This window comes from Hemicordylus capensis, chromosome 5 (assembly GCF_027244095.1).
Source record: "Hemicordylus capensis ecotype Gifberg chromosome 5, rHemCap1.1.pri, whole genome shotgun sequence".
NCBI lineage: Eukaryota > Metazoa > Chordata > Lepidosauria > Squamata > Cordylidae > Hemicordylus > Hemicordylus capensis.
In genome coordinates this window covers 66,142,299-66,170,145 of record NC_069661.1, presented here as the reverse complement: position 1 = coordinate 66,170,145, position 27,847 = coordinate 66,142,299, and the positions used below count along the sequence as shown (strand labels likewise).

Sequence of the window (27,847 nt, the reverse complement as noted above, 5' to 3'; positions counted from 1 at the left end):
GACCATTTGTAGTTTCTGGACTATGTACAAAGGCAGCCCCACATAGAGAGCATTACAGTAGTCAAGCCTGGAGGTTACCAGCATATGTACTACAGTTTTAAGGTCATGTTTTAAAGTTACCTCCAGAAATGGGTGTCTCTGATGTATAAGCTGAAGCTGATAAAAAGTGCTCCTGGCCACTGCCTCAACCTGAGAAACCAGAGAGAGTTTTGGATCCTGGAGCACTCCCAAGCTACCTATCATGGGGAGTGTAACCCCATTGAGAACAGGCAGATCTAAACCATCTCTTGGGTCTTGATCCCCCCACAATCACTACCTCCATCTTATTTGGATCCAACTTCAATTTGTTATTCCCCATCCCACCCATTATTGCCTCCAGGCAGGCATATAGGGAAATTATGCCATTTCCTGATGAAGTTGATAGGGAGAAATAGATTTGGGTGTCATTAGCATATTGATAACACCCTGCACCAAATCGCCTGATGATCTCTCCCAGCAGTTTCATATAGACGTTAAAGAGCACTTTAGACAGTATGAGCCTTGTGGAACTCCATACAGTAACTTTTGCTTTGCAGAACAACAGTCTCCAAGTTACACCATATGGAATCTACCTAAGAGGTAGGAACGGAACAACTGTAGAACTGTGCTACCTAATCCCACCTCCCTCAGGCAACCCAGAAGGATACCATGGTCTATGGCAGGGATTCTCAACGTTGGGTCCCCAGATGTTATTGGACTTCAACTCCCATAATCCTCATCCAAAGGCCACTTGGACTGGGAATTATGGTAGTTGAAGTCCAGTAACATCTGGGGACCCAACGTTGAGAATCCCTGGGCTATGGTATCAAAAGCTGCCGAGAGATCCAAAAGGATCAGCAGAGTCACACTCTCTCTGTCCGTACCTAATTGGAGATCATCCATCAGGCCAACCAAGGCAGTCTCAATCCCATAGCCCACCCGAAAGCCAGTTTGAAATGGGTCTCAATAATCAGTTTCTTCCAGGACTGTCTGGAGCTGAGAGGCTACCCGTCTTCTCAATCACCTTGCCCAACCATGGGAAATTAGAGACAGGCCTATAGTTGCCTAACTCTGGGGGGTCCAATTTAGGTTTTGTCAAGTATGGTCTAATGATAGCCTCCTTAACATGAGGCATCCTACCCTCCTTCGGAGTAGCATTTAAGATGTTTACCAGATCCTCTCCGACAATCTGTTAGATAAAATAAGGCAAGTTGGGCAGTGTCAAGAGAGCAGGTGGTAGGATACACAGTCCAAAACAGTTTGTCCACATCCTCAGGAGTTTAGGATTTCACTCAATATATACAAATGTTTTTAACATCCCAGTGGAAAAATGTTCTTGACTTTCCCATGACTAACTGGAAATCTTCTTCCTTTAGGAATTGGTTGTGACAGTCTGAGACAGGGATCAAAAGATAATCTGTGCAAACAATAGGGCTTGTGTGCTATAGATCCTGTTTCATCTTTTGTGGGGTGTTTGCTTTTGTGGGGTAGCAAAATCACATTTGTTAACTTTCTTCTTGCTGTGCTAAGGATATAGTAAAAGTATGGACACTATAGGGTTAATTCTAATTTATTTGAAACTTGTTTAGGAAAAAATGCAGATCTAAAATACCCTACTGCTAAACAGATAACATTCATACATTAAACACTTTATTCAGGGAACATCCTCCCCACCCTCTTTTAAAAGGCTGTTCTGTTAGTTTTACAGTACTTTTGAAACTATTGTACTATTGAAACTACAGTTCTGTTGAAACAAGCAAAAAAAAAGCAGACTAATTTTAAAATAGTACAGATCTACACCACTTAACACACACACATAAATGTAATGTGATCTGGTCAGTTAGTCTATATCCTCTGAAACTTCATACCCTAATCAATTTGCGATTCCTTAAAACAGGACTCTTTTTACTGCATCAAATACACAGGTGTTCTTCTAGAATTCATATTTAAAACAACTGCTTTGAAATTGCTTGGAGGATTTACATTCATAATGTTGTTTATATACAGCATTTGGTATTTTAGGAGTGAAGCTGTAATCCTTTAACCTATTAAATCTGTGATAATTGGCTTCTGTTAATTTAAAACCAGCTATGGGATAACAAAGCCCAGATAAAGATGAATTTTACACTTATTTGCTTTTCCTGTTTTTCGTGTCCCACAGTTAGTTTATATTTGTCATAATGGTTTGTAAGTAAAAGAAAACATTCTAAAGTAGCATAAAACTAAATTACCCTTTCCCTTACCAGGGTGGGTAAAAAAGGTGGAAAACCTCACATGCCTCTGAATTGAATTCTATTGTTGGCCCCAATGCATTTTGACTAAGCCTTTATCAAGGGCTCTTATTCCAATGTCTCTTACTTGTTAAAAGAGGCTGGAAAAAAGGCTTGTTGCTACTCTTTGTAACTACACGCTATTGGGATGCTGGAAACTATTGAAAGATACTGGAAAAGGTTTTGCCGAAATGCACCAGGCCAATAATAAAGCTCAATTCAGAGACATTTGAGGTTTTCCTTCTTTTTTATCTGGTTTGGTGCTTCTCCCTTTCCTCTTTTTTACTCTTGATAAAGTGGAAGGAAAAGAGGGAGCAGTAATATTTAGTTTTCCATATATTCACACACTGTACATGACTTGGAGAAAGCAAGAACTTCAGACACCACGAACTCCACAGTGACTAGCAGCATGTTCATTCCTCATTATAAGAAACTGGATATGTGAAGTCTGTTTTCTGGTTATCCCTCTTCAGCAGTAAACTATGGAAGTTGGAGGCTCTCTTCCTTTAGTGTTAAGCTGATAGTGTGCTATACAATAACTGTTCAGAGAGAGCAGCTGTTGCAAGCCTGCCTCCTCAGTGAGGGGTTGGCTGTCAGAAGCTTCAAATTCTGCTGCTTTTTCATCCTTTGATGAGTGCTGCCATCAAGAATCCCAGTTCTCCTGATCTAGAAAAGGGAAAGTTTACTTTATCTGTAGTCATTTAGGACTTTGCTCATGGAAAGTTCTCATTTGTTTTCTGACTTGGACTCTGAGTTAGGATAATAAAATTTTTGGCTTAGCTGTGTAAGGTTTGATTTCCATGACAAGATCAGACAGAGAGACCCATTTTAGCCATTCAAAGCATGCATCTTAGTCTTTTGAACAGTTTGGTGCATTTTTTCAGAACGTTGCCTGTGATGCATTGAAACATTGCATAACTCTATAGAAAGATTTGCCAGGTATGTGCATTTTAATGCGTATTTTAGTAGAGCTCTGTAATCTACTTTCCAGCTTGGTCCTAAAATTCAGCATTGGCTCCAGTGGCACAAGTTGTGTATTATGCTGTTATGACTTAACTCAGATGCCATGCATTCACTAGCAGGGGCCATCTGGCTCTGCTGTAGATGCAGGCATTCCACTGACTTCTCAGCTTTTGTCTTTATCCACCAAAATGGTTACTCTAGCCTCTTTTGCTCCAAAGGACCCCAACACTGTAAGATACAGGAGAACCTTGATATTTGAGGAGGTTCTGTTCTCCACAATGACTGCAGACACGGAAACCACGAATACTGAGTCATTGGGGCAATGGGATCATGGGGGTTAGGTTCCTGGAGGCCCCCAAATTGCCCTGAAACCACAAAAAAGTTAAAAGGGCAAAATAAAGTACCCTACTGTGCTCTGCAGGCCTCCAGTGATCCAGCAATGACGCCCTGAAGTCAGAAATCATCTTTTTTTTGGGTCTTTTTCTGCATTTTTTTTTCAAATAAATGAGATATAAATGGCTCCCTCTCTCAAAATGGTGACCAGAAATTACCTCCAAAGACATTTCAGGCCATCTCCGATCTGCGGATATGTGAGTTTAACCCCCTTTTAGCTATTTTAACCCCCCCTCCCGTGTGTATACCGAGGTTGGGTGTCCATTACCCATCCACGGATACATGAAACCATGGATGCTGGATATACGAATATCAGGGTTCTCCTTGATTCCTCTTTGGGGATGGGGTGGCTCTGTGAAGAGCATCTGCATGCTAGCATGCAGAAGGTTCTAAGTTCCCTCCCTGCCATCCCCAAGATAGGGCTGAGAGAAAAGACTCTGCCTGTCTGTGTAGACCAGGCTAGATGGACCAATGGTCTGACTTTGTATAAAGCAGTATCCTATGTTCCTAACATCGATGGAGCAATTTAACACAAGGATATTGGAGTAGACACTGAGGCTCTTCTCACAATTAGTGAGAAGAGCCTCTAGGGGGTTTGCAGGGAGGGGTTTGCTAAGCCTGCTCTCCTCGCAGACGAGCAGCAGTCTGCTCTCGGCGACCGCAGCGACCACCCACACGACTGCCGGCTCCATCACAGAGCCGGCTGGGGCTGGGGAGTTCAGGGGCCTGGAAGCTCCAGCATGCCCTGCGTGAGTACGCAGGGCATGCTGGAGAGACCCCTGAACCAGGAGGCTGCTTTTCAGACTCCCGGTCGGGGGTCTACTTGTGAGTAGCCGTGGCGTGAAGCCACGCCGCGGCTACTCATGATTTCAAAAAACGGGTTTGCAGAGCACTCGCTCCGCAAACCCGGTTTAAGGGGAGGGTTACTTTGGCGGGTTAACCACCTGGAGCCCACAGGGCTCGCCTGCAAGCCCAGTGGTTCTCACAGTCAGGAAAAATCAGGCTAGGCTCCCCCTAGCCCAATTTCTCCTGATCGTGGAAATAGCCTCAACGTCATCACCTCCTACAGTGCTGCACAAGCAGCTGCTGAGCATCAGTCGCAAGGTTCCACACAGATTAGCTTAGCTTACTAGCTAAGCCTCTGTCTTTGCTACTGCCCAGCCCTGCTGGCTTGTTATAGAAGGCTGCAGGGGAGTAACCAGTTGTAGGGGAGTAACAGCATTAGCTCCCGTGGCACAAAAGTTACCAGTTGCAGGGGAGTAACATCAGGAGAGAGGGCACGCCCTCAACTCCTGCCTGTAGGCTTCCAGCGGCAATCTGGTGGGCCACTGTGTGAAACAGGATGCTGGACTAGATGGGCCTTAGGGGGCCTGATCCAGCAGGGCTGATCTTATGTTCTTAAGGCTTTGGAGAGAGGCAGCAGGGGTGTAGCTATAATTGAGCAGATGGGTTCAAGGAAACCAGGCCCCCCAGCTTTTGACGGGCCCCCAGTTCCACCCCTCCCTATTTTCTTCATTATCTCCCCCACTCCGAGGGCCCACTGGGGAGAGGGGCGAACACGGCCCCCCTCTCCCCTAGCTACGCCCTTGGAGGCAGGTATTTATCTCATCTGTGTGGGAGTATAGAGAAGGTAAGTGAGAATGGGAAAGACTCTTTTTAATCTTTTCCAAATGGAAATAAGACGAAAATCTGCCTTCTTTCCCCAGTCCTCCAGCATGCACAAGTGAGAAGAATCTTCACCTTGGTCCCAAGCCCTCTGAGCTTGTTAGTTCCAAGAAGAGACAAAGTTTTCTCTCACATAGAGATTCTAGGGGAAGAAAGAAGGCACGAGTGTCCCAATATTTCTTGCTGAAACCTCCACACACACCTCTTTCTTGAGCCCTCTGTGCTTCCTAAAGGGATTGAGGGAGGGATGGTGTGGCAAACCGGGAGAAGGTTGCCTGACCTCCACCCCTGTCTCCAAATTAGTTTAAAATTCCTCAGTAGAGCTGCCAAAACTAACATTAAAATCTTCTCTGAGCAAGATGCCTTAAGACCTATTTATTTATTTATTTATTTATTTATTTATATCCTGCTCTTTCTCCAAGCCGCCCAGCAGTGTACATGGTTATTATTTTTATCCTCACAACAACCTTGTGAAGTAGGTTAGTCTGAGTCTTAAGGAACTGGCCCAGAGTCACTCATTGAGTTTCATGGCTGAAGAGGTATTTGAACTCAGATCTCCCCAGTCCTAGTCCAGCGTTCTAACCACTACGCTGTAGGACCTTTTGCACCAACTATCTTAATGACCACTAGAGGTATTGAGAGTAGAGGTAGTTAGTGAGGGTCTCCTTATCTGTCCCTGCTTGCCTCTACTGTACTGATTTGACTTCTCAGGTACTTCCTGTAGTGAGTCAGTCCTCTTCCTTTCCTCCTAGAGAGAAGATGGAAACATCTCTCTCTCTCTCTCTCCCTCTCGTCTCCCTCCCTTCCTCCCTATCCATTATGTAGCTGTTAGATACATTTCCTATCTCAAACGTACTTCTCGAATAAACATGTTTAGTTTAGATTGTACAACAATCTCCATGCATGTTCTTTAAATGATTTCAACAACTAAACTCAGCGCTCTACTCTGTAACTAGAGTGGGTAGCTTCTTTTGGCACTTTTCTAAATAATAACAAACCCCAACATACACTGCACTGGCTCTTTAAAGAGCGTGTAGCCAGATCAGGTACATAGGGAGGCAGAACAAAGCATGTTTCCAGCCTAGATCAAGTTTAAAACAATCAAAATCTAGTTTATTTAAGTAGATATTGAGCAAGGCAAAATTAAGTAGATTTTGCCTTGTTTGCCTGAATTTAGATATTCAGGCAAACAAGGCAAAATGGTTAAAATGCATCAGCGAGATACCTTTCTTCCTATCTAGTATTAGACAGGCTCAGTAAATCTTAGGTCTTAAGTTGCAGTTCACGAAACAAAAGCTTGCATCACACTCCTAGGAGCCATGCAGCATGGTCTAAGCCAGGCCTGCACAATATAAAGCCCGGGGGCTGGATTCAGCCTGCAGGGACTTTTTTACTGGCCCCCGGGTATCCTGCAGCAACACAGGAGCTGGAAACTGTCTTATAGCGCCATCCTGTACATGCTTTCTCAGAAATATGATCCATGGGGTGCCCAGTGAGACTTACTCCCATGTAAACATGCCTAGGATTGCAGCCTGAAAGCGACAACAATTTAGGGAGAGGAGAGGACTTGGCATTTGTTTGGGGCTGGCATGCACTCTAGGGGCCCTACTGATTGAGCAGGGTCAGGACTTTTCCCCTGGCCACTATCCTTGGTTGGAACTATAGGTCCATTGACAGGGGGAATAGATCCACAAGTAACTAATAATATTTTTAATTTTAATGTAATAATGTGCTAACAATTGACCTCAGCCCCTGCACGCCAAGCTGTGGATGGTTCCAACCCACCAGGGCATTTGAGTTGTGCAGCCCTGGTCTAAGCTAACAGTAGGGGTGTGCAATTTGGATTTTCAGTGTTTCGATTCGGATCCGAACCGAAAAACCCCTGTTCTGTTTTGTATCCAAATATGGTCCATCCAAATCACCCCTGATTCGATTCAGATCCGAATTAATCTGAATCCGAATCAATTCGGATTAAAAAACGGGTCCCAGGGGCAAAATAGTGTGGTGGGGTGGTAGTGCCCAATGGGTGGAGGCTACCACCCAAATTTCAGGGGGATTGGGCAAAGGGCTGATTTTTGGTGAATTTTTGAAGTTTTAGTGTCTTTGGGGCAGTTTGGGGGCATAGCGTGGGATCTGGGCCAAAAGAGTGGGGTGGGGTGGTAGTGCCTAATGGGTGGAGGCTACCACCCCAATTGCAGAGTGATTGGGCAGAGGGCTGATTTTTGGTGAATTTCTGAAGTGTACGCGTTTTTAAGGTTTCCCCCCTTTAGGTATAATGGAGGGTGTATCGCTTCACATCGGGGGGAAAGGGGTGGCCTAGAGCAGTGTGGGGTTGGTGGTAGTGCCGGGTAGGGGCAGGGAAGCTACCTGAATTTTTTCAAAGGATTTGTGCAGCGGGCTGATTTTTGGTGAATTGTTGAAGTTTACGCGTCTTTAAGGTTTTTCCTCATAAGTTATAATATAATGGAGCTTTCAGCAGCCCCATAAGTGCACTTGGAGGGTGCTGGGGTGGCCCAGAGCGAGTGGTGGTGTAGTGCACATAGGGTGCCAACCACCCCCATGGGTTTCTAACCCATGGCGTACAGGGTTCTGTTTTTTCTGAGGTATTCTGAGTGTGGATTCTTTGATAGCAAATGAGATTTTCAATGAGACACCATGAATCCACTCTTATTTGCTATCATAGAATCCACACTCAGAACACCTCAGAAACAACAGAACCAAGTACCCCATGGGTTAGAAACCCATGGGGGTGGTTGGCACCCTATGTGCACTACACCACCACTCGCTCTGGGCCACCCCAGCACCCCCCAAGTGCACTTATGGGGCTGCTGAAAGCTCCATTATTAAACCTTATGAGGAAAAACCTTAAAGACGCGTAAACTTCAACAATTCACCAAAAATCAGCCCTCTGCACAAATCCTTTGAAAAAATTCAGGTAGCTTCCTTGCCCCTACCCCGCACTACCACCAACCCCACACTGCTCTAGGCCACCCCTTTCCCCCTGACGTGAAGCAATACACCCTCCAATATACCTAATGGGGGAAAACCTTAAAGACACATCAACAATTCACCAAAAATCAGCCCTTTGCCCAATCACTCTGCAATTGGGGTGGCAGCCTCCACCCATTAGGCACTACCACCCCACCCCACTATTTTGCCCCTGGGACCCAAAATTCAAGTAGAAGAATTTCAAACCTTTTTGCATTGAAGTCAATGGGAGGCAAAAAGGCGGGAAATTCAAATAGACGTCAAAATCCGAAACAACAGATATTCGGAGCTGAAACGGAGGTGATTCGGTTCGGCTACAAAAAATTTCGGAGGGCCAGAAGGGTGATTCGGTTCAGATCCGAATCACCCGAAATTGGCTGTTTCGGGTACAGATCGTTCTGTACCCGAAACGTTTCTCACATCCCTAGCTAACAGTGCTAAACTAACACAAAAGTAACATTTTGGACAAAGCAACCTCAAGATCCCCTCTGAGTCCCCCACCTAACTCAAGTACACACAAAAGCTTGCTGTTTCCTTTATAGGGAAGAGATATAGCGTCTAGCAGGGAAAGGGATACATCCAGGTAGCAATTACAATCTTCCCCTTGGAGATAGCAAAACATCCCAGGATCCAATTGCTCAACACTTATTTCAAAAGCTTAATGTCTCCTCTTGATAGCAGGTTTTCAAACAATAGGAGCAATCCTCTGCCTAATGTTCTGTCAGTTAACCATATTCTGAGTCTTTTCCTTTTACCTGAGTCACAACAGGCTAGTGCAAGACATGAAATACTCAAAGCAGCTTTCACTAAGCATAAAATAAAATTTGCCTTACCATTTGCCTAGACGCTGCAGACAACTGGCTTGTTTTACAGTTGATGTATACAAATGGGCATCTATCCTTATAGTTAAAAACCGTTAAAATAGATTAAGGAAAATGTCTGTTTCATGGTATTGTCTGCATTTTATCTTTTTTGCTCTTTTGGTGGTTGTTTCAGAGCATAACCAATCTCTACCATGCCCAGTATGTGGCCACATCTTGTCTAATATTGCATCCTTGAAGGAGAACTTGTGAAAATAAAATATTAGGAATCAGGAAACCCTAAGAGTGAGCTGACCATGACATTTCTGTTTTATTTTTATTTTTTTTAAAAAAACCAACACCCTGAAATGAATGCTCATGGGATGGGCCTGGAAAACTGGGAGTAGCCGGGAGCAATTGTTGAGCATTCTAAGCACAATAGGCTTTAGGATTGGGTGGATTGTTCTATCATGATAGGCACTCTTCTCCTAAAGTGAACTGTAACCGCAATCTACTTTGCAGATATGTGGGCTCATAAGTTCTTAAACCAGGCCCAAAGTAATCAAGTCATTACCTGTGAAATTAACTATCAGTGCAAACCTATACATGTTTACTCAAAACTAAGTCCCTCTGTGGTCAGTAGAATTTACTCCCATGTACATACCCATGTGCAGATTGCAGATTGTTATAGGGTTGCAGACTGTTCATTGTTCTGGTTAAAATAGTTGCTCCTTTGGCTGAGAAGTTGATGTTGCTTCAAATGAACCAAAGCACAGGTCAAAGCACAGGTTAAGAGAGGGTGACTATTTTGAACAGAGCTATGAGAAACATAAGCCACCTAATGGTGCAGTGGGGAAGTAACTTGCCTAGGGAGCAAGAGGTTGCGAGTTCGAATCCCCGCTGGTATGTTTCCCAGACTATGGGAAATGCCTATATCGGGCAGCAGCGATCTAGGAAGATGCTGAAAGGCATCATCTCATACTGCATGGGAGGAGGCAATGGTAAACACCTCCTGTATGCTACCAAAGGAAAACCACAGGACTCTGTGGTTGTCAGGAGTCAACACCGACTCCACGGCACAACTTTACCTTTATGAGAAACATAGTTCATTTTAACTGCTGTGGAATATTAGAGAGCATTCTCTCCTCCCTTCCCAGGTAAGCAGATGGGAGGCAACTGGAGCAAGGGATGGAGAAGTAGCCATGTGCTTAATTCTTAGCTTTGTTCTAGAAGGTGTTGTTTGCATAACACTTCCCTAATCCCTAGCGGTTTTTAAAAGAGCTCTGAAGACTCATTTTTTTAACCAGGCCTTTTAACTTTTTAACTTTAATTTTTGTAATTTTAAATACTGTAAGTTGTTTTTGTTTTTAGGCTGCTTTTCAGCATTTTAATTGATTTTAATGTTTTGTGTTTTTATATTGTTTTATTATTGTGAACCGCCCCGAGACTTTGGTTTGAGGCGGTATAGAAATGTATAAAATAAATCAAAATAAAAATAATAGGCAGGTGTGTGAAAATATATAATATTAGTTTTCAACAACAACAACAGCTTACAAAATGGTTTATTTAGCAAAAGGAATAAGAAACTGGTTCCCTCTCTCAACGGGGCCCAAAGTCTAAAATCTCTCTCTCTTTTTTAATGTTAATGTATCTTTTCTAGGGGAAAGTTTAGGTCATTTTCAGATTGACAGGAACAGTGGTGAATTAAGAACCACAGAAGCACTTTTATATAGTTGGTGTTCAAGTTACAGAATGGTAATCACTGCAGCTGACCAGGGAATCCCTCCACTTCAAGGACAAACAGTCATCAACATTGAGGTATGGGCTTAAACAGATATTGTGTCACCACTATCACAAGTTCTGATATTTTTTAAGTGTAGCTCAGATTCTTGCATGTTTCTTAAATAATAAATAAAACATTCTAATTACATATTGCTTTACTAAGTGCTTACAATGGTAGCTGTTACTAAAGGAAGTGGCTGTAATGGTTAAACCTAGTTCACCATTAATTTCCCCAACAACCTCCTCCTCGTGCAACTCACATCAGGCAGAAATTCTAGTGTCCTGTCTCTTTAAAAGCCCCAAATCTGACTGCTGTAGATGAGACTTGCCTTTGGATGTTAACTCTAGAACAGTGGTTCCCAAACTGGGAGCCTCCAGATGTTGCTGAACTACAACTCCCATCAGCCCCAGCTACAATTTATTGGAATTCAGGCTCATCCCTACTGGGTACCAAACTAACTATTTAAAATGCTTCTATTGAAGATGCTTCCTTGCAGGTAAGTCTCCTTCCTGAAGATGGCACAGGCACTTCTAGGCGTAGTGGTTCTGCCCAGATCTCTTCTCTATTATGCACAGCTTCTCCTCCAGTTTCCTCCCAGTAACCAGCTCCTGTCTTCAGCCTGGCCTCCTCTTCAGTCCCCTGCTGCTTCTGCCTTCTCAGTCTTCTTCCTCAGATTTCTCCTTCTCATTACTGTCCCTCAACAACAAGAAATCTCCCCTCTGACCTCTGCTCCTGGTCTTTTATGTCCTTCTGTTTGGAATCTTCAGAACCTTGGACCAATCCTTGGCTTGACTCTGCTGACCAATAATACTGGCCAGAATGTTTGCGAGATAACCAATCACTTTTAGGAACCCAGTTCCCTCTAAGCCCTATAAATCTCAAGTTATGCTGTCTGCTCTCAGACAGAATATGAACCTATCAGCCTTTTAAAACCACACTCTCATAGCAACTGACATGGCTTCCTAAAAACACCAATACCCAGTCTCAACTGTAGAAGTCTCCTCGCTGTAAAGAAACACAAGCCTCTGCAGAGACATAGTAACAATGTTAATCCCTTTCTAGACCAACCTTTACACCTTTCGTTATAATTCAAATACATTAATAGTATATTTTAAAACTCACAAGAAAGGCTGACCTACAGATGATAAATATCTTCAGCAAGAAACATTACAAACATGCCTAGAACATCATTACTCCTAGTTTATAAATTTCTTTTCTGAGCTAGTAGATTGGGAAAACAGAAAATGTTTTCTCTTATTTTAAATGTACTGTATAGCTGCAAATGATGGTCTGGGTATTTATGATTTCTACTCTATTAAAAGGAAACTATTGACAAGAGGTAAACAAGCAATACACTCTTAAAAAGAGCGATTAGTTGACAACCTGAGAACTAATATATACTGAGTTTGCTTTTTTGGGAGTGCACCCATTTTACATCATAATTGTCTATTTGCTCCATTATGTGCAAACAAACAAAACTTGCAAACAACAAAGGTGCAATACATGTAGTGTTGTATATTATTTATCCTGGTCCATTTCAATACAATTCCTTGAGGGGATATAATTTAGTGCTCTTCATTAGTAAGCTGCAGTTAAATAAACTTGGTCACACTTCAAAAGTTTGTTTGCATAAACTTTGAAGTATAAGCAAGTATTTCTCAGTGCTTACGGCAGAGAGCACTACATTATATCTAGAGATGTGCACGGAACCGCAGAGCTGCGGTCCGGCACTGGGGTAGGGGTTCCTTTAAGGGCGGGGGGAGGGTGTACTTATCCCTCCCTCCGCTTTTCCCCCTCCCGCGCGCCTCTTTTTGTTAGCAATTGGGGCGGCAGGATACCTCCCTGCCGCCCCTTCCCCCTCTCGGCTGCAAAAGGCTCCAGGAAGACTTTTGCGCATGCGTCACGTCTTCGCGATGTGCGCGCATGCGGCTTCCTGAGGCCTTTTGCAGCCGAGAGGGGGAAGGGGCGGCAGGGAGGTATCCTGCTGCCCCAATTGCTAACGAAAAGAGGCGTGTGGGAGGGGGAAAAGCGGCAGGAGGTAAGTACACCCTCCCCCCCGCCCTTAAAGGAACCCCCACCTCAGTCTGCCCCAACCCCGTACCGCCCATGTCTGGACCGGTCCGGAGGCCTGTAGAATGGCCTCCAGACCGGTCCGTGCACATCACTAATTATATCCCCTGATGAAATAGCATTTGTGACTTGAAATGAACCAGGATTAATCATGTACAATACCAAAAGTGTTATGCGGACCAGTCTGAATTTGGACTGGTACACAAATCGCAGTCCATGCACACCCCTAGTGTGCAGGCTCTGTGTAAACTATCACTTTCTTGGTTGTGGGGTCTTTCTCAAGCACTGCACTGCGGGCTGAATATTGCTAAGAGGGTTCATATCATACACAGTGCCAGTAAGAAGCACTTAAAAACTTCTTTTAAAAAAAACCTTTTTGTTTATTCCTTGAGTATGCAGCGGGTGGGTCATGATTCTTGGAAGTACCTGAGACCATTAAAAAGATCCATACGAAAGCCATTTCTGCTGTGATTTAATAACCCTTCCACAAAATCAATTGGTAGATTAAACCATTTATCACATGGTGTGTAGTCTGTGCATACACGCGAAAGAGCTCTTTAGACTACTGAGGAGCTACAGACTGAGGAGTCTGGACTAGACTGAAGAGTCTAGACTAGGACTGTCTTGTGAGTGTAAACAGTTTTGATGTCTCTTCAGTCTTTGAGACACATTAGCTTTAACGGAAGTGTATATGCTGAGACTGTAAACAATTAAATCCTCACCCAGACAAAAGTGGAATATATAACTAAGGAATGTGGAATATCGTTTTTCAAAAAGTTGTTCCTTTGTTTCAGGTAATCCCGCTTCCCACAGGGAGATCTCTCTCTTCCCAAAACATCAGACATTTTGTCATACCAGAAAATTTTAGGCCTGCACAAGTACTGGGTTCTGTAAGACTGTCTGGTCAGCATCCGTATACCAACAGAAAACAGCATTTTAGTATATCTGAAGAAGACTCTGATGTTCCATTTGAAATCGACCGTTTCAGTGGCAATCTCTTTCTTTCCAAAGAACTTGATTATGAAACAACATCTCACTACTTTTTTAGAGTTATGGTAATTGATTATCTGAATAGTCCTCCACAGAATAATACTGTTTTTCTCACTATTGGTGTCGAAGATCAAAATGACCACTCACCTTCTTTCCAGAATGACTTTGTTGTAATCGGAATTGAGGAAAATGTGCCCATTGGCACTTTGGTGTATACATTTAATGCAAGAGATGACGATGGAAGTTTTCTAAACAGCAATCTGCAGTACTCTATACACAGAAACGACTTCACTGAAAATCCATTTCTCATTCATCCTTCACATGGTAGCTTGATCACAGCGGCTCCCCTTGACCGAGAAATGACTCAGTCTGTTGTCCTGAGAGTAGTAGCAGCAGACCAGGCTGTAAATGTGACTGATCGCAAGCAGGGTTCACTGACTGTAAAAATTATCATTTTGGATGTCAACGATAACTGTCCTAGCTTTATTTCATCTCCTGTTTCCTACATCAGAGAGGATTCAGTGGTAGGCTCTCTAGTGCATCATGTAACTGCACAGGATCCAGACCAAGGAAAGAATGGACAAGTCACATATCACCTTCTCTCAAGCAGTGAAGACCACGCATTTGTACTAGACAAAACTACAGGTAAGATAATAGGAAAAAGTCAGCCGCAGTGAGGTTGCATTGTAAATTATCTTCCTCTCCTCTTTTGATCAAGCATTTGAAAACATAACTTTTTAATTGCACATAGAACAAGAGAAGTATGGACAAATAATAAGCATGCTACATCTACACCACATAATTACACATTTTTAAAGGCAGTCAGAATGCATGTTTTCCCTCAGAAGAGGGTTGTATCCGCTGTCTATTCTGTGTTGCCTTGACCTCCTGCTCCTAGGCAGGGCCAATCACAGAGCTTTGTTTACCACCAGGAGGGAGGAGCAATCCCCTCAGCCCTCCGTTTTTCACCCTGTCTTGCTCCAGCAGGTTCTAGTGTTGGTTGCTCCGTTTTTGAAACTTTTTCCAGTGCTTACTAGGCGTTTCTTGCCTTTCTGTTGTCTCTCTCCCCACCTCGGCTTCCCTGCATGGATTAGTGCTAGTCAGGGGGAATCAGGGAGACAGAGCTGGTAAAGCGAGTCTTTTGCTTACCTCCGCTGCTGCTTTCGGCGTGCCCTTGCAATATGGTGGCTGAAGCTTCTCGCAACGAGAGAGAAAGGTTTCTCCCTCTCTCTCGGAGGACTCTGTAGTGCACTCAGTGTGCCAGGCCGAGTGGGTGGTGGCAACACCTCCCTTACCCGATGCTCAGCCCCTGAAAGTTAAGAAGAAGGCAGCCATGAAAAGGAAAGCCAGTGGCACTTTGGTGGCACATAAGGCTCCATTTTGGGAGGGGTTGCCGGCCAAAGGGGGACTCAGTGCCTCTGCTTCCTCGGAGGGTGAGCTCCACGTTCTGGCCACAGAGTGTGGAGGAAATTAAAGGGGTGGTCACGGGGACACAGGTTTCAACCGAACCCTCGGATGCTCTGCCCACTAAGCGCTCCTGTTTAGTGCAGGCCTGCCAGCAGGCGGCTACAAATAAAGAAGACGAGATTCCCCCAAGTTTTGCAGCCCTGATCCACCATGTCATGATGGAGGAGTTCAGCAAATTACCCTGGCTGCCCGTTCCCTCCAACAGGCCTTTGGTTCCCGCCGAAAGTCCCGTGGCCACCATTTTGGGGAACGGACAGAGTAGCATGGGTTGGGAGATGACTGTTCAGCCTTCTGGCTCCCGGCCCCTTGGGCAAGAGAGGGGGCTGCCTGTCCTGTCTCTGTATGGGTCTCCTGTCCCTGCGTGCCCTGTCCCCACATGCCCTGCAGCACCGACACTTCTGATCCCTCCAAGGCCTCTGACTATGGCAGAGAGGATAGAGAACTTTCAGGGGATGAGGGAGAGAATGGCCCAACTCAGCAGCCTCTTTATTACTTGTTTTCTCAGTCTGATTTTCCTGTGCTACTGCACAAGGCCCATAAAAGTTTCAGACTGGAAGGGGTGACTCAGTCTGTCCCTGATAACCGTGAGGGGGACCCAGCCGTGCTTCCTTCGCTCAGGCCACCCGAGGTGTCGGTCCCCTGTCCACAATTATTCCTTGATATCATTTAGGCGGAATAGGACAGGCCCAGCAAGAGGAAGGGCACCCTGCCTGCGGTTAGGCAGTTCTATACATCAGCCAAGCCTGTTATGGACATACTTAAGGTGCTGCCTATCGATGCAGAAGTGGCAGCTCTGGTGACAGGGGCCATCCTCCCCAAGGATGGTGATGACGTGTTAAAGAACCTGGATGACAAGAAACGTGATGCCGCCTTACGTGGGTCACATGAGGCTACTGCCCTCTTACTGTGCATCAGTGTCCAATTCCATCTTTGCTAGGGCAGCTGTATTGTAGGTCAGAGAATTGTCCTTGCTGGTCCCTCCCGAATTGGCTGCCCTACATCAGGGGCTTAATAAGTTGGGCAAGGCTGCCACCTTTATGGCAGATTCCTCACTTGACACAGTTCAGATGTCAGCAAGAGCTCTGGCATCTGATGTTACAGTTAGGCAAATTCTCTGGCTCAAGAATTGGAAGGTAGACCAAAGATCTAGAAGTAACCTTGCTAATTTGGCATTTAAAGCGGGTAAGTGGTTCGGTGAGATACTAGACCTGATTCTAGTAGAGACAAAGGACAAAAAAAAAAAAGGCCATGACTTCTAGTCATCAGAAGCAGGAACGTAAGTCCTTTCCATCTACCCCTTCTAATTCCAGGGGGTTTAAATCATGTTTTTGCCCCCACCAGATTAGACAAGAAAGGTTTGCTTGGTCCAAGCCACATTCTTCCTTTTGGGACAATGCAACTCACAGGCTGCAGCAGATTGGTCAGCATGCCAAGCCTGGGTTCAAACACAATGCCAACCAATGACAGTTCTCCCAACTGGCCACAGTTGTCCTCCCAGGAGGGGGGCAGGTTGCAAGCGTTTGCCCAGACATGGTTAAGGACTTGCTCAGACACCTGGATCCATCCAGGTTTACAGCCTGGAACTATCTTCCCAACCACCAGACCGTTTCCTGCCATCGCCTCGCTCTCATAGGGGATCCAAGCATACTCTGATGTTGGAGGCCATTCAACATCTGTACAGAATACAGGCTATTGAACCGGTTCCTCTGGAGGAACGGGGTCAGGGAGTTTATTCCATCCTCTTCCGGGTGCCATCCTAGAGGGCCATCCTGGAATGGAGGGCCATCCTGGACCTCAGGTTCGTCAATGACTTCTTGAGAAGGAGGGGTTTCTGGATAGAAACCCTCCGCTCTATATTGGTGGCCATACAGTGGGGGGACTTCCTGACGTCTGTGGACCTCAAAGAGGCATTCCTCCATGTCCCCATACATGTCCAGGGCAGGTGCTTCCTCCGGTTTGTGTACAACAACTCTCATTTTCAGCACTGAGCCCTCCCCTTTGGACTCTTGACTGCGCCACGAGTGTTTACTAAGATCATGATGGTGCTCGTGGTGCACTTGAGGACCAATGGCATCCATATTTATCCTTTCTTGGATGATCTTTTGATCAGGTCTCCCTCTATCCAGTGCAGACGGGGGGATGTCAAGGAGACCCTCTCAGTATTGGAAGCCCATGGCTTCATTGTAAACTACCAAAAGAGTTCCCTCTGGCCATGGACCAAGATCTTCCATCTGGGGGTGTCCATCAACACGATCAAGGGTGTGGCTTCCCTGACTCCCAAGCGCAAGCACAAATTGGTCTCCAGGTGTCAGTCCCTAATTCTTCATCCCAAGTCCCACATTCTTTCATTGAGCCAACTGCAGGGGGTCATGGTATCAACCATAGGGATAGTTCCCTGGGGTCGGTTCCACTCGCGACCCCTTCAGTGGTTCCTCTTATCCTTGCAGGACCAGGTTATGGGGAGGTCAGGGCTCAGGGTCAGTCTGCCAAAGCCAGTTCAGCGGTCCCTGGATTGGTGGGCCTCTCCAGTCGTCAAAAAGGGGGTTGTTTTTCTGCCAGTGAACCGTATCCATGTAATGATGGATGCCAGCCTTCAGGGCGGGGGTGTGTGTTTGTGTCACTGCCAGCAACTGATAGCACAGGGTCTCTGGACCAAGGAAGAGCAGGTAAACAGAATCAATTGGCTGGAACTTTGGGCAATAAGATTCACTCTCATGAAGTTCTTACCTGTTCTCCATAACCGTCACATGCTCATGCGGACTGACAGTGCGACAGCCAAGGCCCACATCAACTGACAGGGAGGAACAAGGTCCTGGGCCCTGATGAGGGAGGCAACAACCCTGTTGGCGTGGGCAGAGGTGAATCTGCTCTCCCTGGAGGCCAACCATGTAAGCGGGGTGTTAAATAGTCTGGTGGACTAGCTGAGCCGTTCCCAAGTAGATCCAGGAGAATGGTCACTGAGCGTGCAGGTTTTTCAACAGATAGTATTCAGGTTCAGCCTCCCTGTCATAGACCTATTTGCTGCCCCAGAAAACACCAAGCTGGATCAATTCTTGTCCAGATATCTGACCCCAGGGGCCGAGGGGGTGGATGCCCTGATGGCTTCCTGGCCCAAGGGTCTGAATTCTGTGTGTCCGCCCGCCCCATGGCACTAATTCCACAAACTATACAGCAGCTTCGGCAAGAGAGAGTGGAGGTCATTTTGTGGTTCCGCATTGGCCACACTGGCCCTGGTTTTCAGACCTGGTGGAACTAATGGCCCTGGGTTGTCACAGACATCTTCTCTGGCAGGGACCAGTGTTCCATCCACAGCCAGAATGGCTCAATCTCTTCACTTGGAGATTGAGTTGGGGTTGTTTAGGGACCTGTGGATACTCTCGCTCGGTTCAGACCACTGTTATGGCTTCACGCAGTCCCCCTACAGTTAGGGTATATCAGTCAACTTGGAAGGCCTTTTCCTTGTGGTATGAGTCACAGGAGGTTCCCCCATTGTCAGCATCTGTAGCTCAAGTGTTGGATTTCTTGCAGAAGGGCCTGGACAAGAGCCTTCAGCCCAATACTCTCCTTCACCAGGTATTTGCCATTGCTTCAGTTTTGGTGGTGCAGGATGTACCTTTTGGGGCATCCACATATCCAAAGATTCTTGAGGGGTGAGGCTATTCTGAAATCGCTGCTGGTGCACATATTTCCCACTTGGGATTTGAATTTGGTTCTCAGGGTTCTGAATAGGGCACCATTTGAGCCCCTAGGTTTGGTGTCATTGAGGCTCCTATCCTTTAAGGTTCTGTTTTTGGTGGCTATCACCTCCACCAGGTGGGTTTCTGATCTGGGGGCACTGTCCGTTCAGAAGGAGCTATGTTTAATTTTTCCAGACTATGTGTTACTGCGTACCAATCCAGCTTACCTCCCTAAGATAAATTCCATATTTCATAAACAAACAAATACAAACAAATACATAGAGCGCAGGAGCTGATGCTGCCATCTTTTTGTCCTAATCCTTCCTGCCCTAAGGAGAAGGAGTGGCACGCGTTGGATGTATGCAGGCCCTAAAGATATATTTAAGGCACACCAAGTCATTAGGGTCTCTGAGTCCCTCTTCGTTTCCTTTCTGAATTCTCTCAGAAAGAGAGTCTCCACGTCTACTCTGACTCGGCGGATATGTCAGTGTATTCATTTGGCATATTCCACTGCCAGAACGGCTTTTCCCTGCAGGAGTTACAGACCATTCGAGTAGAAGTGCCACTGCCTCGGCTGCTTTGTCTACTTTGGCTGGACATTTGCTGGGCTGTCACTTGGGCTTCATTGTCTACCTTTGTGAAGCATTATAAGATACAGAACTGTATCTCAGCCAATGCTGCCTTTGACAGGCGGGTCCTGCAGCAGGTGGTTTCTACCTAGGGACCAGACTCTGCAACTCCCACCCAAGTTTTTCTCCATAAGGGCTCTGGTAGGTCCCATAACAGGCAGCGGATGCAACCCTCTTCTGAGGGAGAATAAATCGTTGACACTTACCTGAGAGGTCATTCTCCTCATTCTCATAGGAACATAGGAAGCTGCCATATACCGAGTCAGACCATAGGTCCATCTAGCTCAGTATTGTCTATACAGACTGGCAGCGGCTTCTCCAAGGTTGCAGGCAGGAATCTCTCTCAGCCCTATCTTGGAGATGCCAGGGAGGGAACTTGGAACCTTCTGCTCTTCCCAGAGCAGCTCCATCCCCTAAGGGGAATATCTTACAGTGCTCACATGGGGTCTCCCATTTAAATGCAGCCAGGGCAAACCCTGCTTAGCTAAGGGGACAAGTTATGCTTGCTACCACAAGACCAGCTCTTAATGAAGAGTAGAGATTATGCCAAATCCATATAGTCAATTTAGACATCATGCCTAACCACAGCCACAGAAGGTCGAGCACGGTTTGGCAGCATACTTAAATTGGAAAAATGTAGTTTTCAGTTGGTCAATGGACCATAATCAGAAACCGTGGTTTGCTGCAACAAATCTGGTTATGGCCATCACTCTACCTTCAGAGGCTACTGCATCACAGAGATAGGATATGTTGAGTAGACAGAAAACAAGATCATCCAAGTGGCTCTTGGTGATGGTCCCCCAAGCCCACCCTCTTCACCTGTAATCTCCTCACAAATGAAGTCTTTCTGGCCACAGCACAGCTCTCACTTGAGGTCCCGTCCATAGTAGAATTTTCAGAGTGGTTCAATGTAAAAGCGTAAAACAAGACAAACAAAATCAAATATTGTTGGTAAACAAAATAAAGAGCAATTGCAAGATTTTAAAGATAAGTCTCCAGTTTAAAATTAAATGTAATTATAATCTGTCCACAGCTGCACTCTCGAAACTCGGATGTGAAGCTTGCAAAAATCATGTGTTTCCTGTGTTTTGCATGCAGTAGGTGTCTGTTCCAGCAGTTTGGCATTCTCACAAAGTCCAGCCTGCAGTTTACAAGATAAGGGCTTCGTATGGTCAGCTAAAACTAAACAATGTTTTGCCTGTACTTTGGCTTCTCAAACCATTGTTTTGATTCCAAATACTGGTTCTTTGACGTAGTCTCTGTCTTTTACACCAATGGGCTATGCGCCTGTGCAGAGACTTTGTCGTAACCTAACAAGCTCAGTTATCCTGATTTAGGCAGGAACCCTGCCCCCAGCCACAATATGCGGCTGTGACACTCCACATCCCCTCAGTCTTCGTCGTCCGTGCTTCAGTAGATGTGGAATCTTGAGCTCAGCAATGAGTAGGAATAATTCTTGAATCCTCTTGTTTTTTCTCCTGTTTCCCTGTGTTTATGCCTATTCTTGCTTTCTTTATTTCAGTAGTGTTTTTTTCTTGGTGTTTTTCTTTTTAAGCACCCCCATCTCTCTGGCTCCGATCCTGGCCGGGACGGGGCTTTGTGGCTGTCTAGACAAAAGTTTTCTGTGCCGGGCATGAAGAACTTTAAGAAATTTGTTCACTGTGGATCTAAGATCCCTTCCCCCGATACTAATACCGAGTGTCTTCTCTGCCTGGGGGAATCCCACATTGTCGAGACCTGTATTCATTGCCAGAAGTTTACAAAGCAGGCTCGAAATAATAGGGCTTCTCGCTTGCATGCTGCCCTGTGGACATGGCCCTCCATTCTTCTGAGGCCTTGTCATTGAAGCAGTCCTTTAAAATGGCTTCTTCGATGCAATCAGAGCTCTCGGTCTCTGCTCCTCCGGCACCAGAACTCCCGGCCTTGGTACCGGTGTCATTGACACCTATCTCTGACTTATCAGTGGTTTTGGCCCTTTCGGTACCACTGGAAGACTTGTCTAAGCAAACTGTACCTATGGTACAAGACCTCCCTTCGGTACCGCTACTGAAGAAGAAGAAGAAGAAGCTGAAGCTGGTCCAGCATCTGCCGGCGGGGCAACACCTCCACCTTTCCTCAAGAAGAAGAAGCCCCCACCAATTTCTTCTTCAGAGGCCTCTCTGGTTAAGAAGCAGAAATTGGCATCTTTGGGGCATGGCACGACGATCATGGACCAAGCGTCAGAAGGTTGCCCGGCCATGGTACCAGCTCCTCTGATACCAAGCTCTACTGACCCTCCCTTTCTTCCTAGTTCTTCAGTTGCCTCGATGTCTCCCAGTCAGACGCCTGACCGTACCTTCGCGGGGCAGGAACTCTTGGTAGCAGCCAACGAATGGGACCACGCTATGTCGGACGATTAACCCTATTTGCCGGACAAGCCCGCATTCATGGCTACCTCGACGTCGTTCACCTCCCATGTACCATGTGTAGCAGCCCCCCTTTGGGGATCAGAGAGTGCGTTGGGACTCGGAGGAGCACTCCTCCAGATACAGATAAGGAAGAGACTGGGATCGGCGTGGGCCATCGCACGCGGATAAATACCATGTCTTTGCATGAGGTTCTGTGTATGTAGAGGACGAACCCTCCCCCTACAGAGATTGGTGCCGGGACACCGTCGTTTACCAACACTATCCCTCTGAATATTGTTCGGACTGTTAGTTTCTTTCCAATAAATTCTTCTTGCAGAGTGCATCCTTGTTTCCATTTGTTCTCTCCTCCTTGGGTGCTAGCTTGTTATGCACCCATTGGTGTAAAAGACAGAGCACATTGAAGAACTACAGGTTGCTTACCTGTTACGTTAGTTCTTCTAGTGGCCATCTGTCCTTTTACACGCCCTCCCATCCTCCCCACTGGTCTACTGAAGCCAGTAGACCAGTGACTGAGGGGATGTGGAGTGGCGCAGCGGCATACAGCGGCTGGGGGCAGGGTTCCCGCCTAAATCAGGAGAATTGAGCTTGTTAGGTTCCGACGAGGTCTCTGAGCAGGCACATAGCCCATTGGTGTAAAAGGTTAGATGACCACTAGAAGAACTAAAGTTACAGGTAAGCAACCTGTAGTTAGTGCAAGCCATGATTTGGCATGATGGCTGAATGAAGCCATAGTAACAGAACTGCAAAATAACAGGAAGAAATTCTTATTCTTTTGCTTATTTCTTTTCTTACAACAGGGCTGCTAACAGTCACCCATGCCTTGGATCATGAGTGCCAAGAATCCTACAACTTGACCATTCTGGCTCTTGATGGTGGCACTCCAACTCTTTCTGCAACTCAGACTCTGACAGTAATTGTTCTTGATGTCAATGATGAAGAGCCAGTGTTCACAAAAGCTCTATATGAAGCTTCCATCTGTGAAAATGGAGATCCAGGAGAAGTGGTCATTAAAATAGAAGCTGTAGATAAAGATTCAGGTAATTTGCTCGCTGAAAAACAGATGTTGTCTTAAAACAGGAAAAAGTGCCAGCCATCTTCTCTCCCTTGTAAACTTGTGAACTCCTAAAATTGAGTGAATTTTAGTCTCAGTTAATAGGATCTAGACTACATAGGGAACTTCCGGTAATCTCTTCTTCATTCAAGTAGTGTAAGTTCATGCTCAAGTGGCTTAAACAGATCCAGCTGGAATTACTGGTTTAGTATGAACATGTTGAGTGAAAAACTGCGAAGTTACAATAAGGACTTCTGACATTCTGTAATTGTGCTTTATCTGTCACAGTGCAGAGTATCTGGTAACTAAAATGGTGGGATCTTACAATTTGTCAAGGAGTAGAAATACCTGATTCTTTTCCCATAAAAGCAGCCCTGTTTAGATGAGACTAAAGGCCTGTGAAATCCAAAGGGCCCTGTACAAGGATCTCTGCACATTTACCTGTGGAACCAGAGGACTGGTGTTGATTGCTGTAAATTTATAAATGCCCCAAGTTTAAAAATTTTGAGAAACACTATAGTAAGGCACAGTTTTCTGTTTCAGAAGTGATTCCGTTAAAGGGGCAATTTAATGGTAATTGAAAAACATGCATTAATCTCAACTGGCCAGAATGGGGCAGTGTAATCCCAGTGTTACATCTGAAAAGTAATTGTGACTGTGAATACTTTTTAAACACAAAAATTAGTGGCATCAACACTTTCTTACTACTTTTCAATTTTTCCCAAATGCTAAAAACAAAGGAGTGGAATTTTCCTAACAAAACAGCATTTTCACCATTGTAGGATATAGTGCAGGTTTTGTGTCCTTATGCCCTATGGACCTTACTGGTGTTTATGTGCATATAACTAACCGTGCTAAATGGCAGTGACAACAGAAGGGGCTGCTGATCTTGTAAAGCTTGGGCAGCAGAAGACTTGATCAGAGATCTAGATCTAGGAGGACAGATGCTTGTAATCCTGAACCAGCCTAGTCAAGGAGGAAGATATTTTGCTGAGTCCTTGTCCTTTGCTCCACTAGCCCTCATTTAGGGTCTGGTCTAATATTATATTTTCCTCCCCAAATGTATGCTTTTGGATGATTCCCCCAGAAGCAAGTGTACATGTGAACAAAGCAGTCCACTGGACTACATTACAAAGTTTCCTACTTGATTGCTTTATTAGAAAGTGTTTGTCCATAATGGATCTCAAGGCATTAGACTATCTATCTGTATGTATGTATGTATAGGTATCGTTACCTACACACACACACAAACGGTGAGAGTGTGAGAGAGAGAGGTGTATATAGTATTCCCAGGATAGCTGCCTCTTGGTTTCATGTTGATTTTCAAATTCATTTCCAAAGCTGTGCTCAACTTGCACAATAGGACAGAATATTAAATGAATAAAAATACAAGAAATTCTATGAAAAGAGCACCCAAATTCAATTGCAGACATCTTTGTACCAAACATTTCCCCAGGGAAGAGCTAATAAAACAGAATCAAGACTATTAATACTGTAGTTAATCCACTTTCCCCCCCCCCCCTTTGTGTTAAGGAACCAATTCCCTGCTTCGATATGAAATTTTGCCAGGACCTGGGTATGAGATGTTTCAGATAAACTCAATTACTGGAGATATTTCAACAGCCATCTCTCTTGACAGGGAGACTCAAGAGATCTTCACAATTAGAGGTAAAAACAGTTGGGAAGTGATATGAAGACTGTGATGTTGCAGAGGCATCTAACCACAGTGGTTTAGATGTGTACTGGGGAATACTTCAGTTTAATAAGTGTTGTACAAACTCTGCAAGGGAATGAATGTTGCTTTTAAAAATATTTCAGAAGGGAAGAAGTTCTAGTGGTTTGTGTCCAGTGCCATCAAATGTAATGAAGCAAGAGTAGCATAATATATTCAGAAACATAAAGTTTCATTGTACTTTGGGAGGAAAGCCATATTAAGCTTGCTGTTCTGTTGTGCTTGCTGTTGTAAAACTCTCAAATGTGTCTCTCTACTCAGTTCTGGTTCGAGACAATGGAAGCCCCGTTTTATCTAGCACAGCATCAGTTGTCTTCAGAGTGCTGGATGAAAATGACCACATTCCTAAGTTCCTTCTTCCTGTTTCTGAGGTCCAAATTCTGGAGAATCAAGAGCCGTCAACAGTATCCACTCTACTGGCTGTGGACAAGGATGCTGCTAGTAATGGAACTGTGCAATATCAAATCATTGGTAAAATAAAATGTTTTATATTGTCATTTTTAAAAAAAGACTCTTAGTTTCTGATCTTATTTGGCCTTTTCGGGTTTTTTAATCATTTATTATTTTTATTCTTTTGCAAAAAGAATTAATCTACTGTGCCCTTGTAGGAACTGTATTAGCTCAGTTTCCCCAAAGTGAAGCCATATTTCTCCCTTTTTAATAGACAGTGGGGCGATTCACACGATTGCCCCTGGAGGGCGCAGGGCGAAGGCTGCTTTTTCCTTACCTTCCCACAGACAACCAAGCTGGTCCTCTTCAGTGAGCCTCCCTCGCGCCCACACGAGCAGCCCTGCTCCGTACAGCTCCATGAAGCACGGAGCAGGGTGGAGGGATCCCGGGCCAGAACTGGCCTCTGGGCATCCCACAATGCAACACACGATTCCCCCCTCAGACAGGCACTCTATGCACCTATCTCTGTGACTCCTCGGGCTACACACATCTCTGTGACTCCTCGGGCTGGGTTAAGGGTATGCACAAGGATCCTGCCGCTTCTCACGACCAGGCTAACCCTGCCTGGGGCAGCCCAGGCAGGATTAGGCTGGTCGTGAGAACAGCCTCAGTGACTGACATCCAGTAGTACTGCATTGACTGCAGTAGTACAATGAATGAAGAAGCACCCACACACAAGTAGTTCACTTAGCTAAGTTCACTTAGCTAAGCACATGCTCAGAGTTGCTCAGTCTCTTGCTCTCTAGGTCCATTTGTTGTGGCAAACATTGTTCTTCTGCAACAGGGATAGTGGATAGCTTTTGCATAATTCCTTGCAACATATACGGACTGAGGGAGAGGTTTTACGGTAAGATGCGTGCCACAGGTTGCCCAAGCACACCCAGTGCAACACTCGTCTAGTACATAATATCCCAACTTAGCTGAACTAAGTGTTACAACATCCTTTCATTTTTCCAACATGTTTGCACTAGTGCAGTGTTATTCTAGAAGTCAGCCAGTGTTTCCAGTTAAGGCCTTGGCTGGGGAAATTTAGATAATTATTCTGTGTTTCCTGAGACTAGTATGCATCACACATCAAGAAATTCTTGGTTAGATTAATTTCTTTAAGTTTTGATTTTTTTTTGTTAAGTACAAAAGTGTATGTTGTTAAAAACCGTATTGTTAAAAACATATTGGTAGAGTGGTGACTCTTAAATGTCCTGTTCCACATGGAGGCTATTCACACGATGGTAGAAAATCAGCCCGATTTTCTACCATCGTGTTAACCACCGGACTTGGCTGCAAGCCTGGTGGTTCTTAAGCAGGTCACTTAAGCGAGCGCTCTGCAAACCCGGTTTTTGCAATCGTGAGTTGCCATGGCGCAGCTCCACACCATGGCAACTCACAAGTAGGGCCCCAGCCGGGAGGCTCAAAAGTCTCTCTAGCATGCCCTGCGTGCTCGCGCAGGGCATACTGGCGCTTCCGGGGGCCGCATGGCCCCTGAACTTCCCAGCCCCCACTGGCTCTGTGACAGAGCCGGCAGTTGTGTGGGCAGCCGCTGCGGCTGCCCGGTGCAGACTGACTGCGCGTCTGTGGGGAGAGCGGGCTAAGCCCACCCTCCCCGCAAACCCTCCCCAGGCATCTCCCACTGACTGTGGGAACCACCTCCCGATCTTTCTGCCACATACTTCTGATAAGCACTGCACTCAAATGGATGGCTGAATTAACTGTGCTTGGCCTGCTAACAGAACTTATGTTAGATTTTGTGTCTTTTGCGTATTTTTTGTGTTGCAGACCTTTCGGTTTGAGAATGAAAGTTGGCTCTTTAAAAATTTAATAACTCTTCAGATTTTCTTGCTCTAAAATTATTTTTATGTTTATGGATAGTGACTGACATGATGAGGCTTTTTGCCCCTTAGGGGTTGCCAGTCTCTCCTTTCCACCCATTTTGTTTCTGTTTTTATGGCTGTGGCTTTTTTGTTTTTATGGTCCAAATTGCTTTTAATATTTTAATGTGATTTTATAGACTTTTATTGTATTAACCACCTTATTTTATTGTAAACAGCCTTGTGATAAGTTTTATGAAAGGCAGTATATATAGTGGATAATAAGTAAGTAAATATATTACTGAAATTCATCCCATTGAAATTAAAAATTAGACCATGTCAAACATGTCAGCTGGTGATATGAATATTCTCTTCCTATAGCTAACCTTATAGGTAGTAGTGAGCAAAAATATCTATCTCTATTCATTATTAGCAATGTTTGTAGATTCCAGCGTGTCACTAAGATGGACAGAAGGTTACCTTAAGAGCAATAGATTGTGTAAGATTCATTTGGGACGAGCAGAGGGAGGGCATCTATTGAGCAAAATAGTTGCTCTGAAAATTTGTTTTTATTGTCACCACCATCCACCACTTTGAATGAACTATAGATTTTAATTCTCACAAAAGTTAGAAAAATGTACCCATGACACATAGATACAAAAACTGTGCTAGGAGGTGAATTGTGTTG

The 27,847-nt window shown here is 45.0% G+C and overlaps 1 protein-coding gene across 2 annotated transcripts in view; it reads left to right on the top strand.

The window, feature by feature from the left end:
- LOC128328239 (protocadherin-23-like) overlaps window positions 1-27,847 on the top strand; it is a 169,080-nt gene that overhangs the window by 111,117 nt on the left and 30,116 nt on the right. For both annotated transcript variants that reach the window (XM_053258030.1, XM_053258029.1), the window contains exons 8-12: window positions 10,758-10,915; window positions 13,745-14,585; window positions 22,919-23,158; window positions 24,706-24,840; window positions 25,166-25,375. In XM_053258030.1, the coding sequence (XP_053114005.1) occupies window positions 10,758-10,915; window positions 13,745-14,585; window positions 22,919-23,158; window positions 24,706-24,840; window positions 25,166-25,375 (1,584 nt within the window). The remainder of the gene's footprint in view (window positions 1-10,757; window positions 10,916-13,744; window positions 14,586-22,918; window positions 23,159-24,705; window positions 24,841-25,165; window positions 25,376-27,847) is intronic.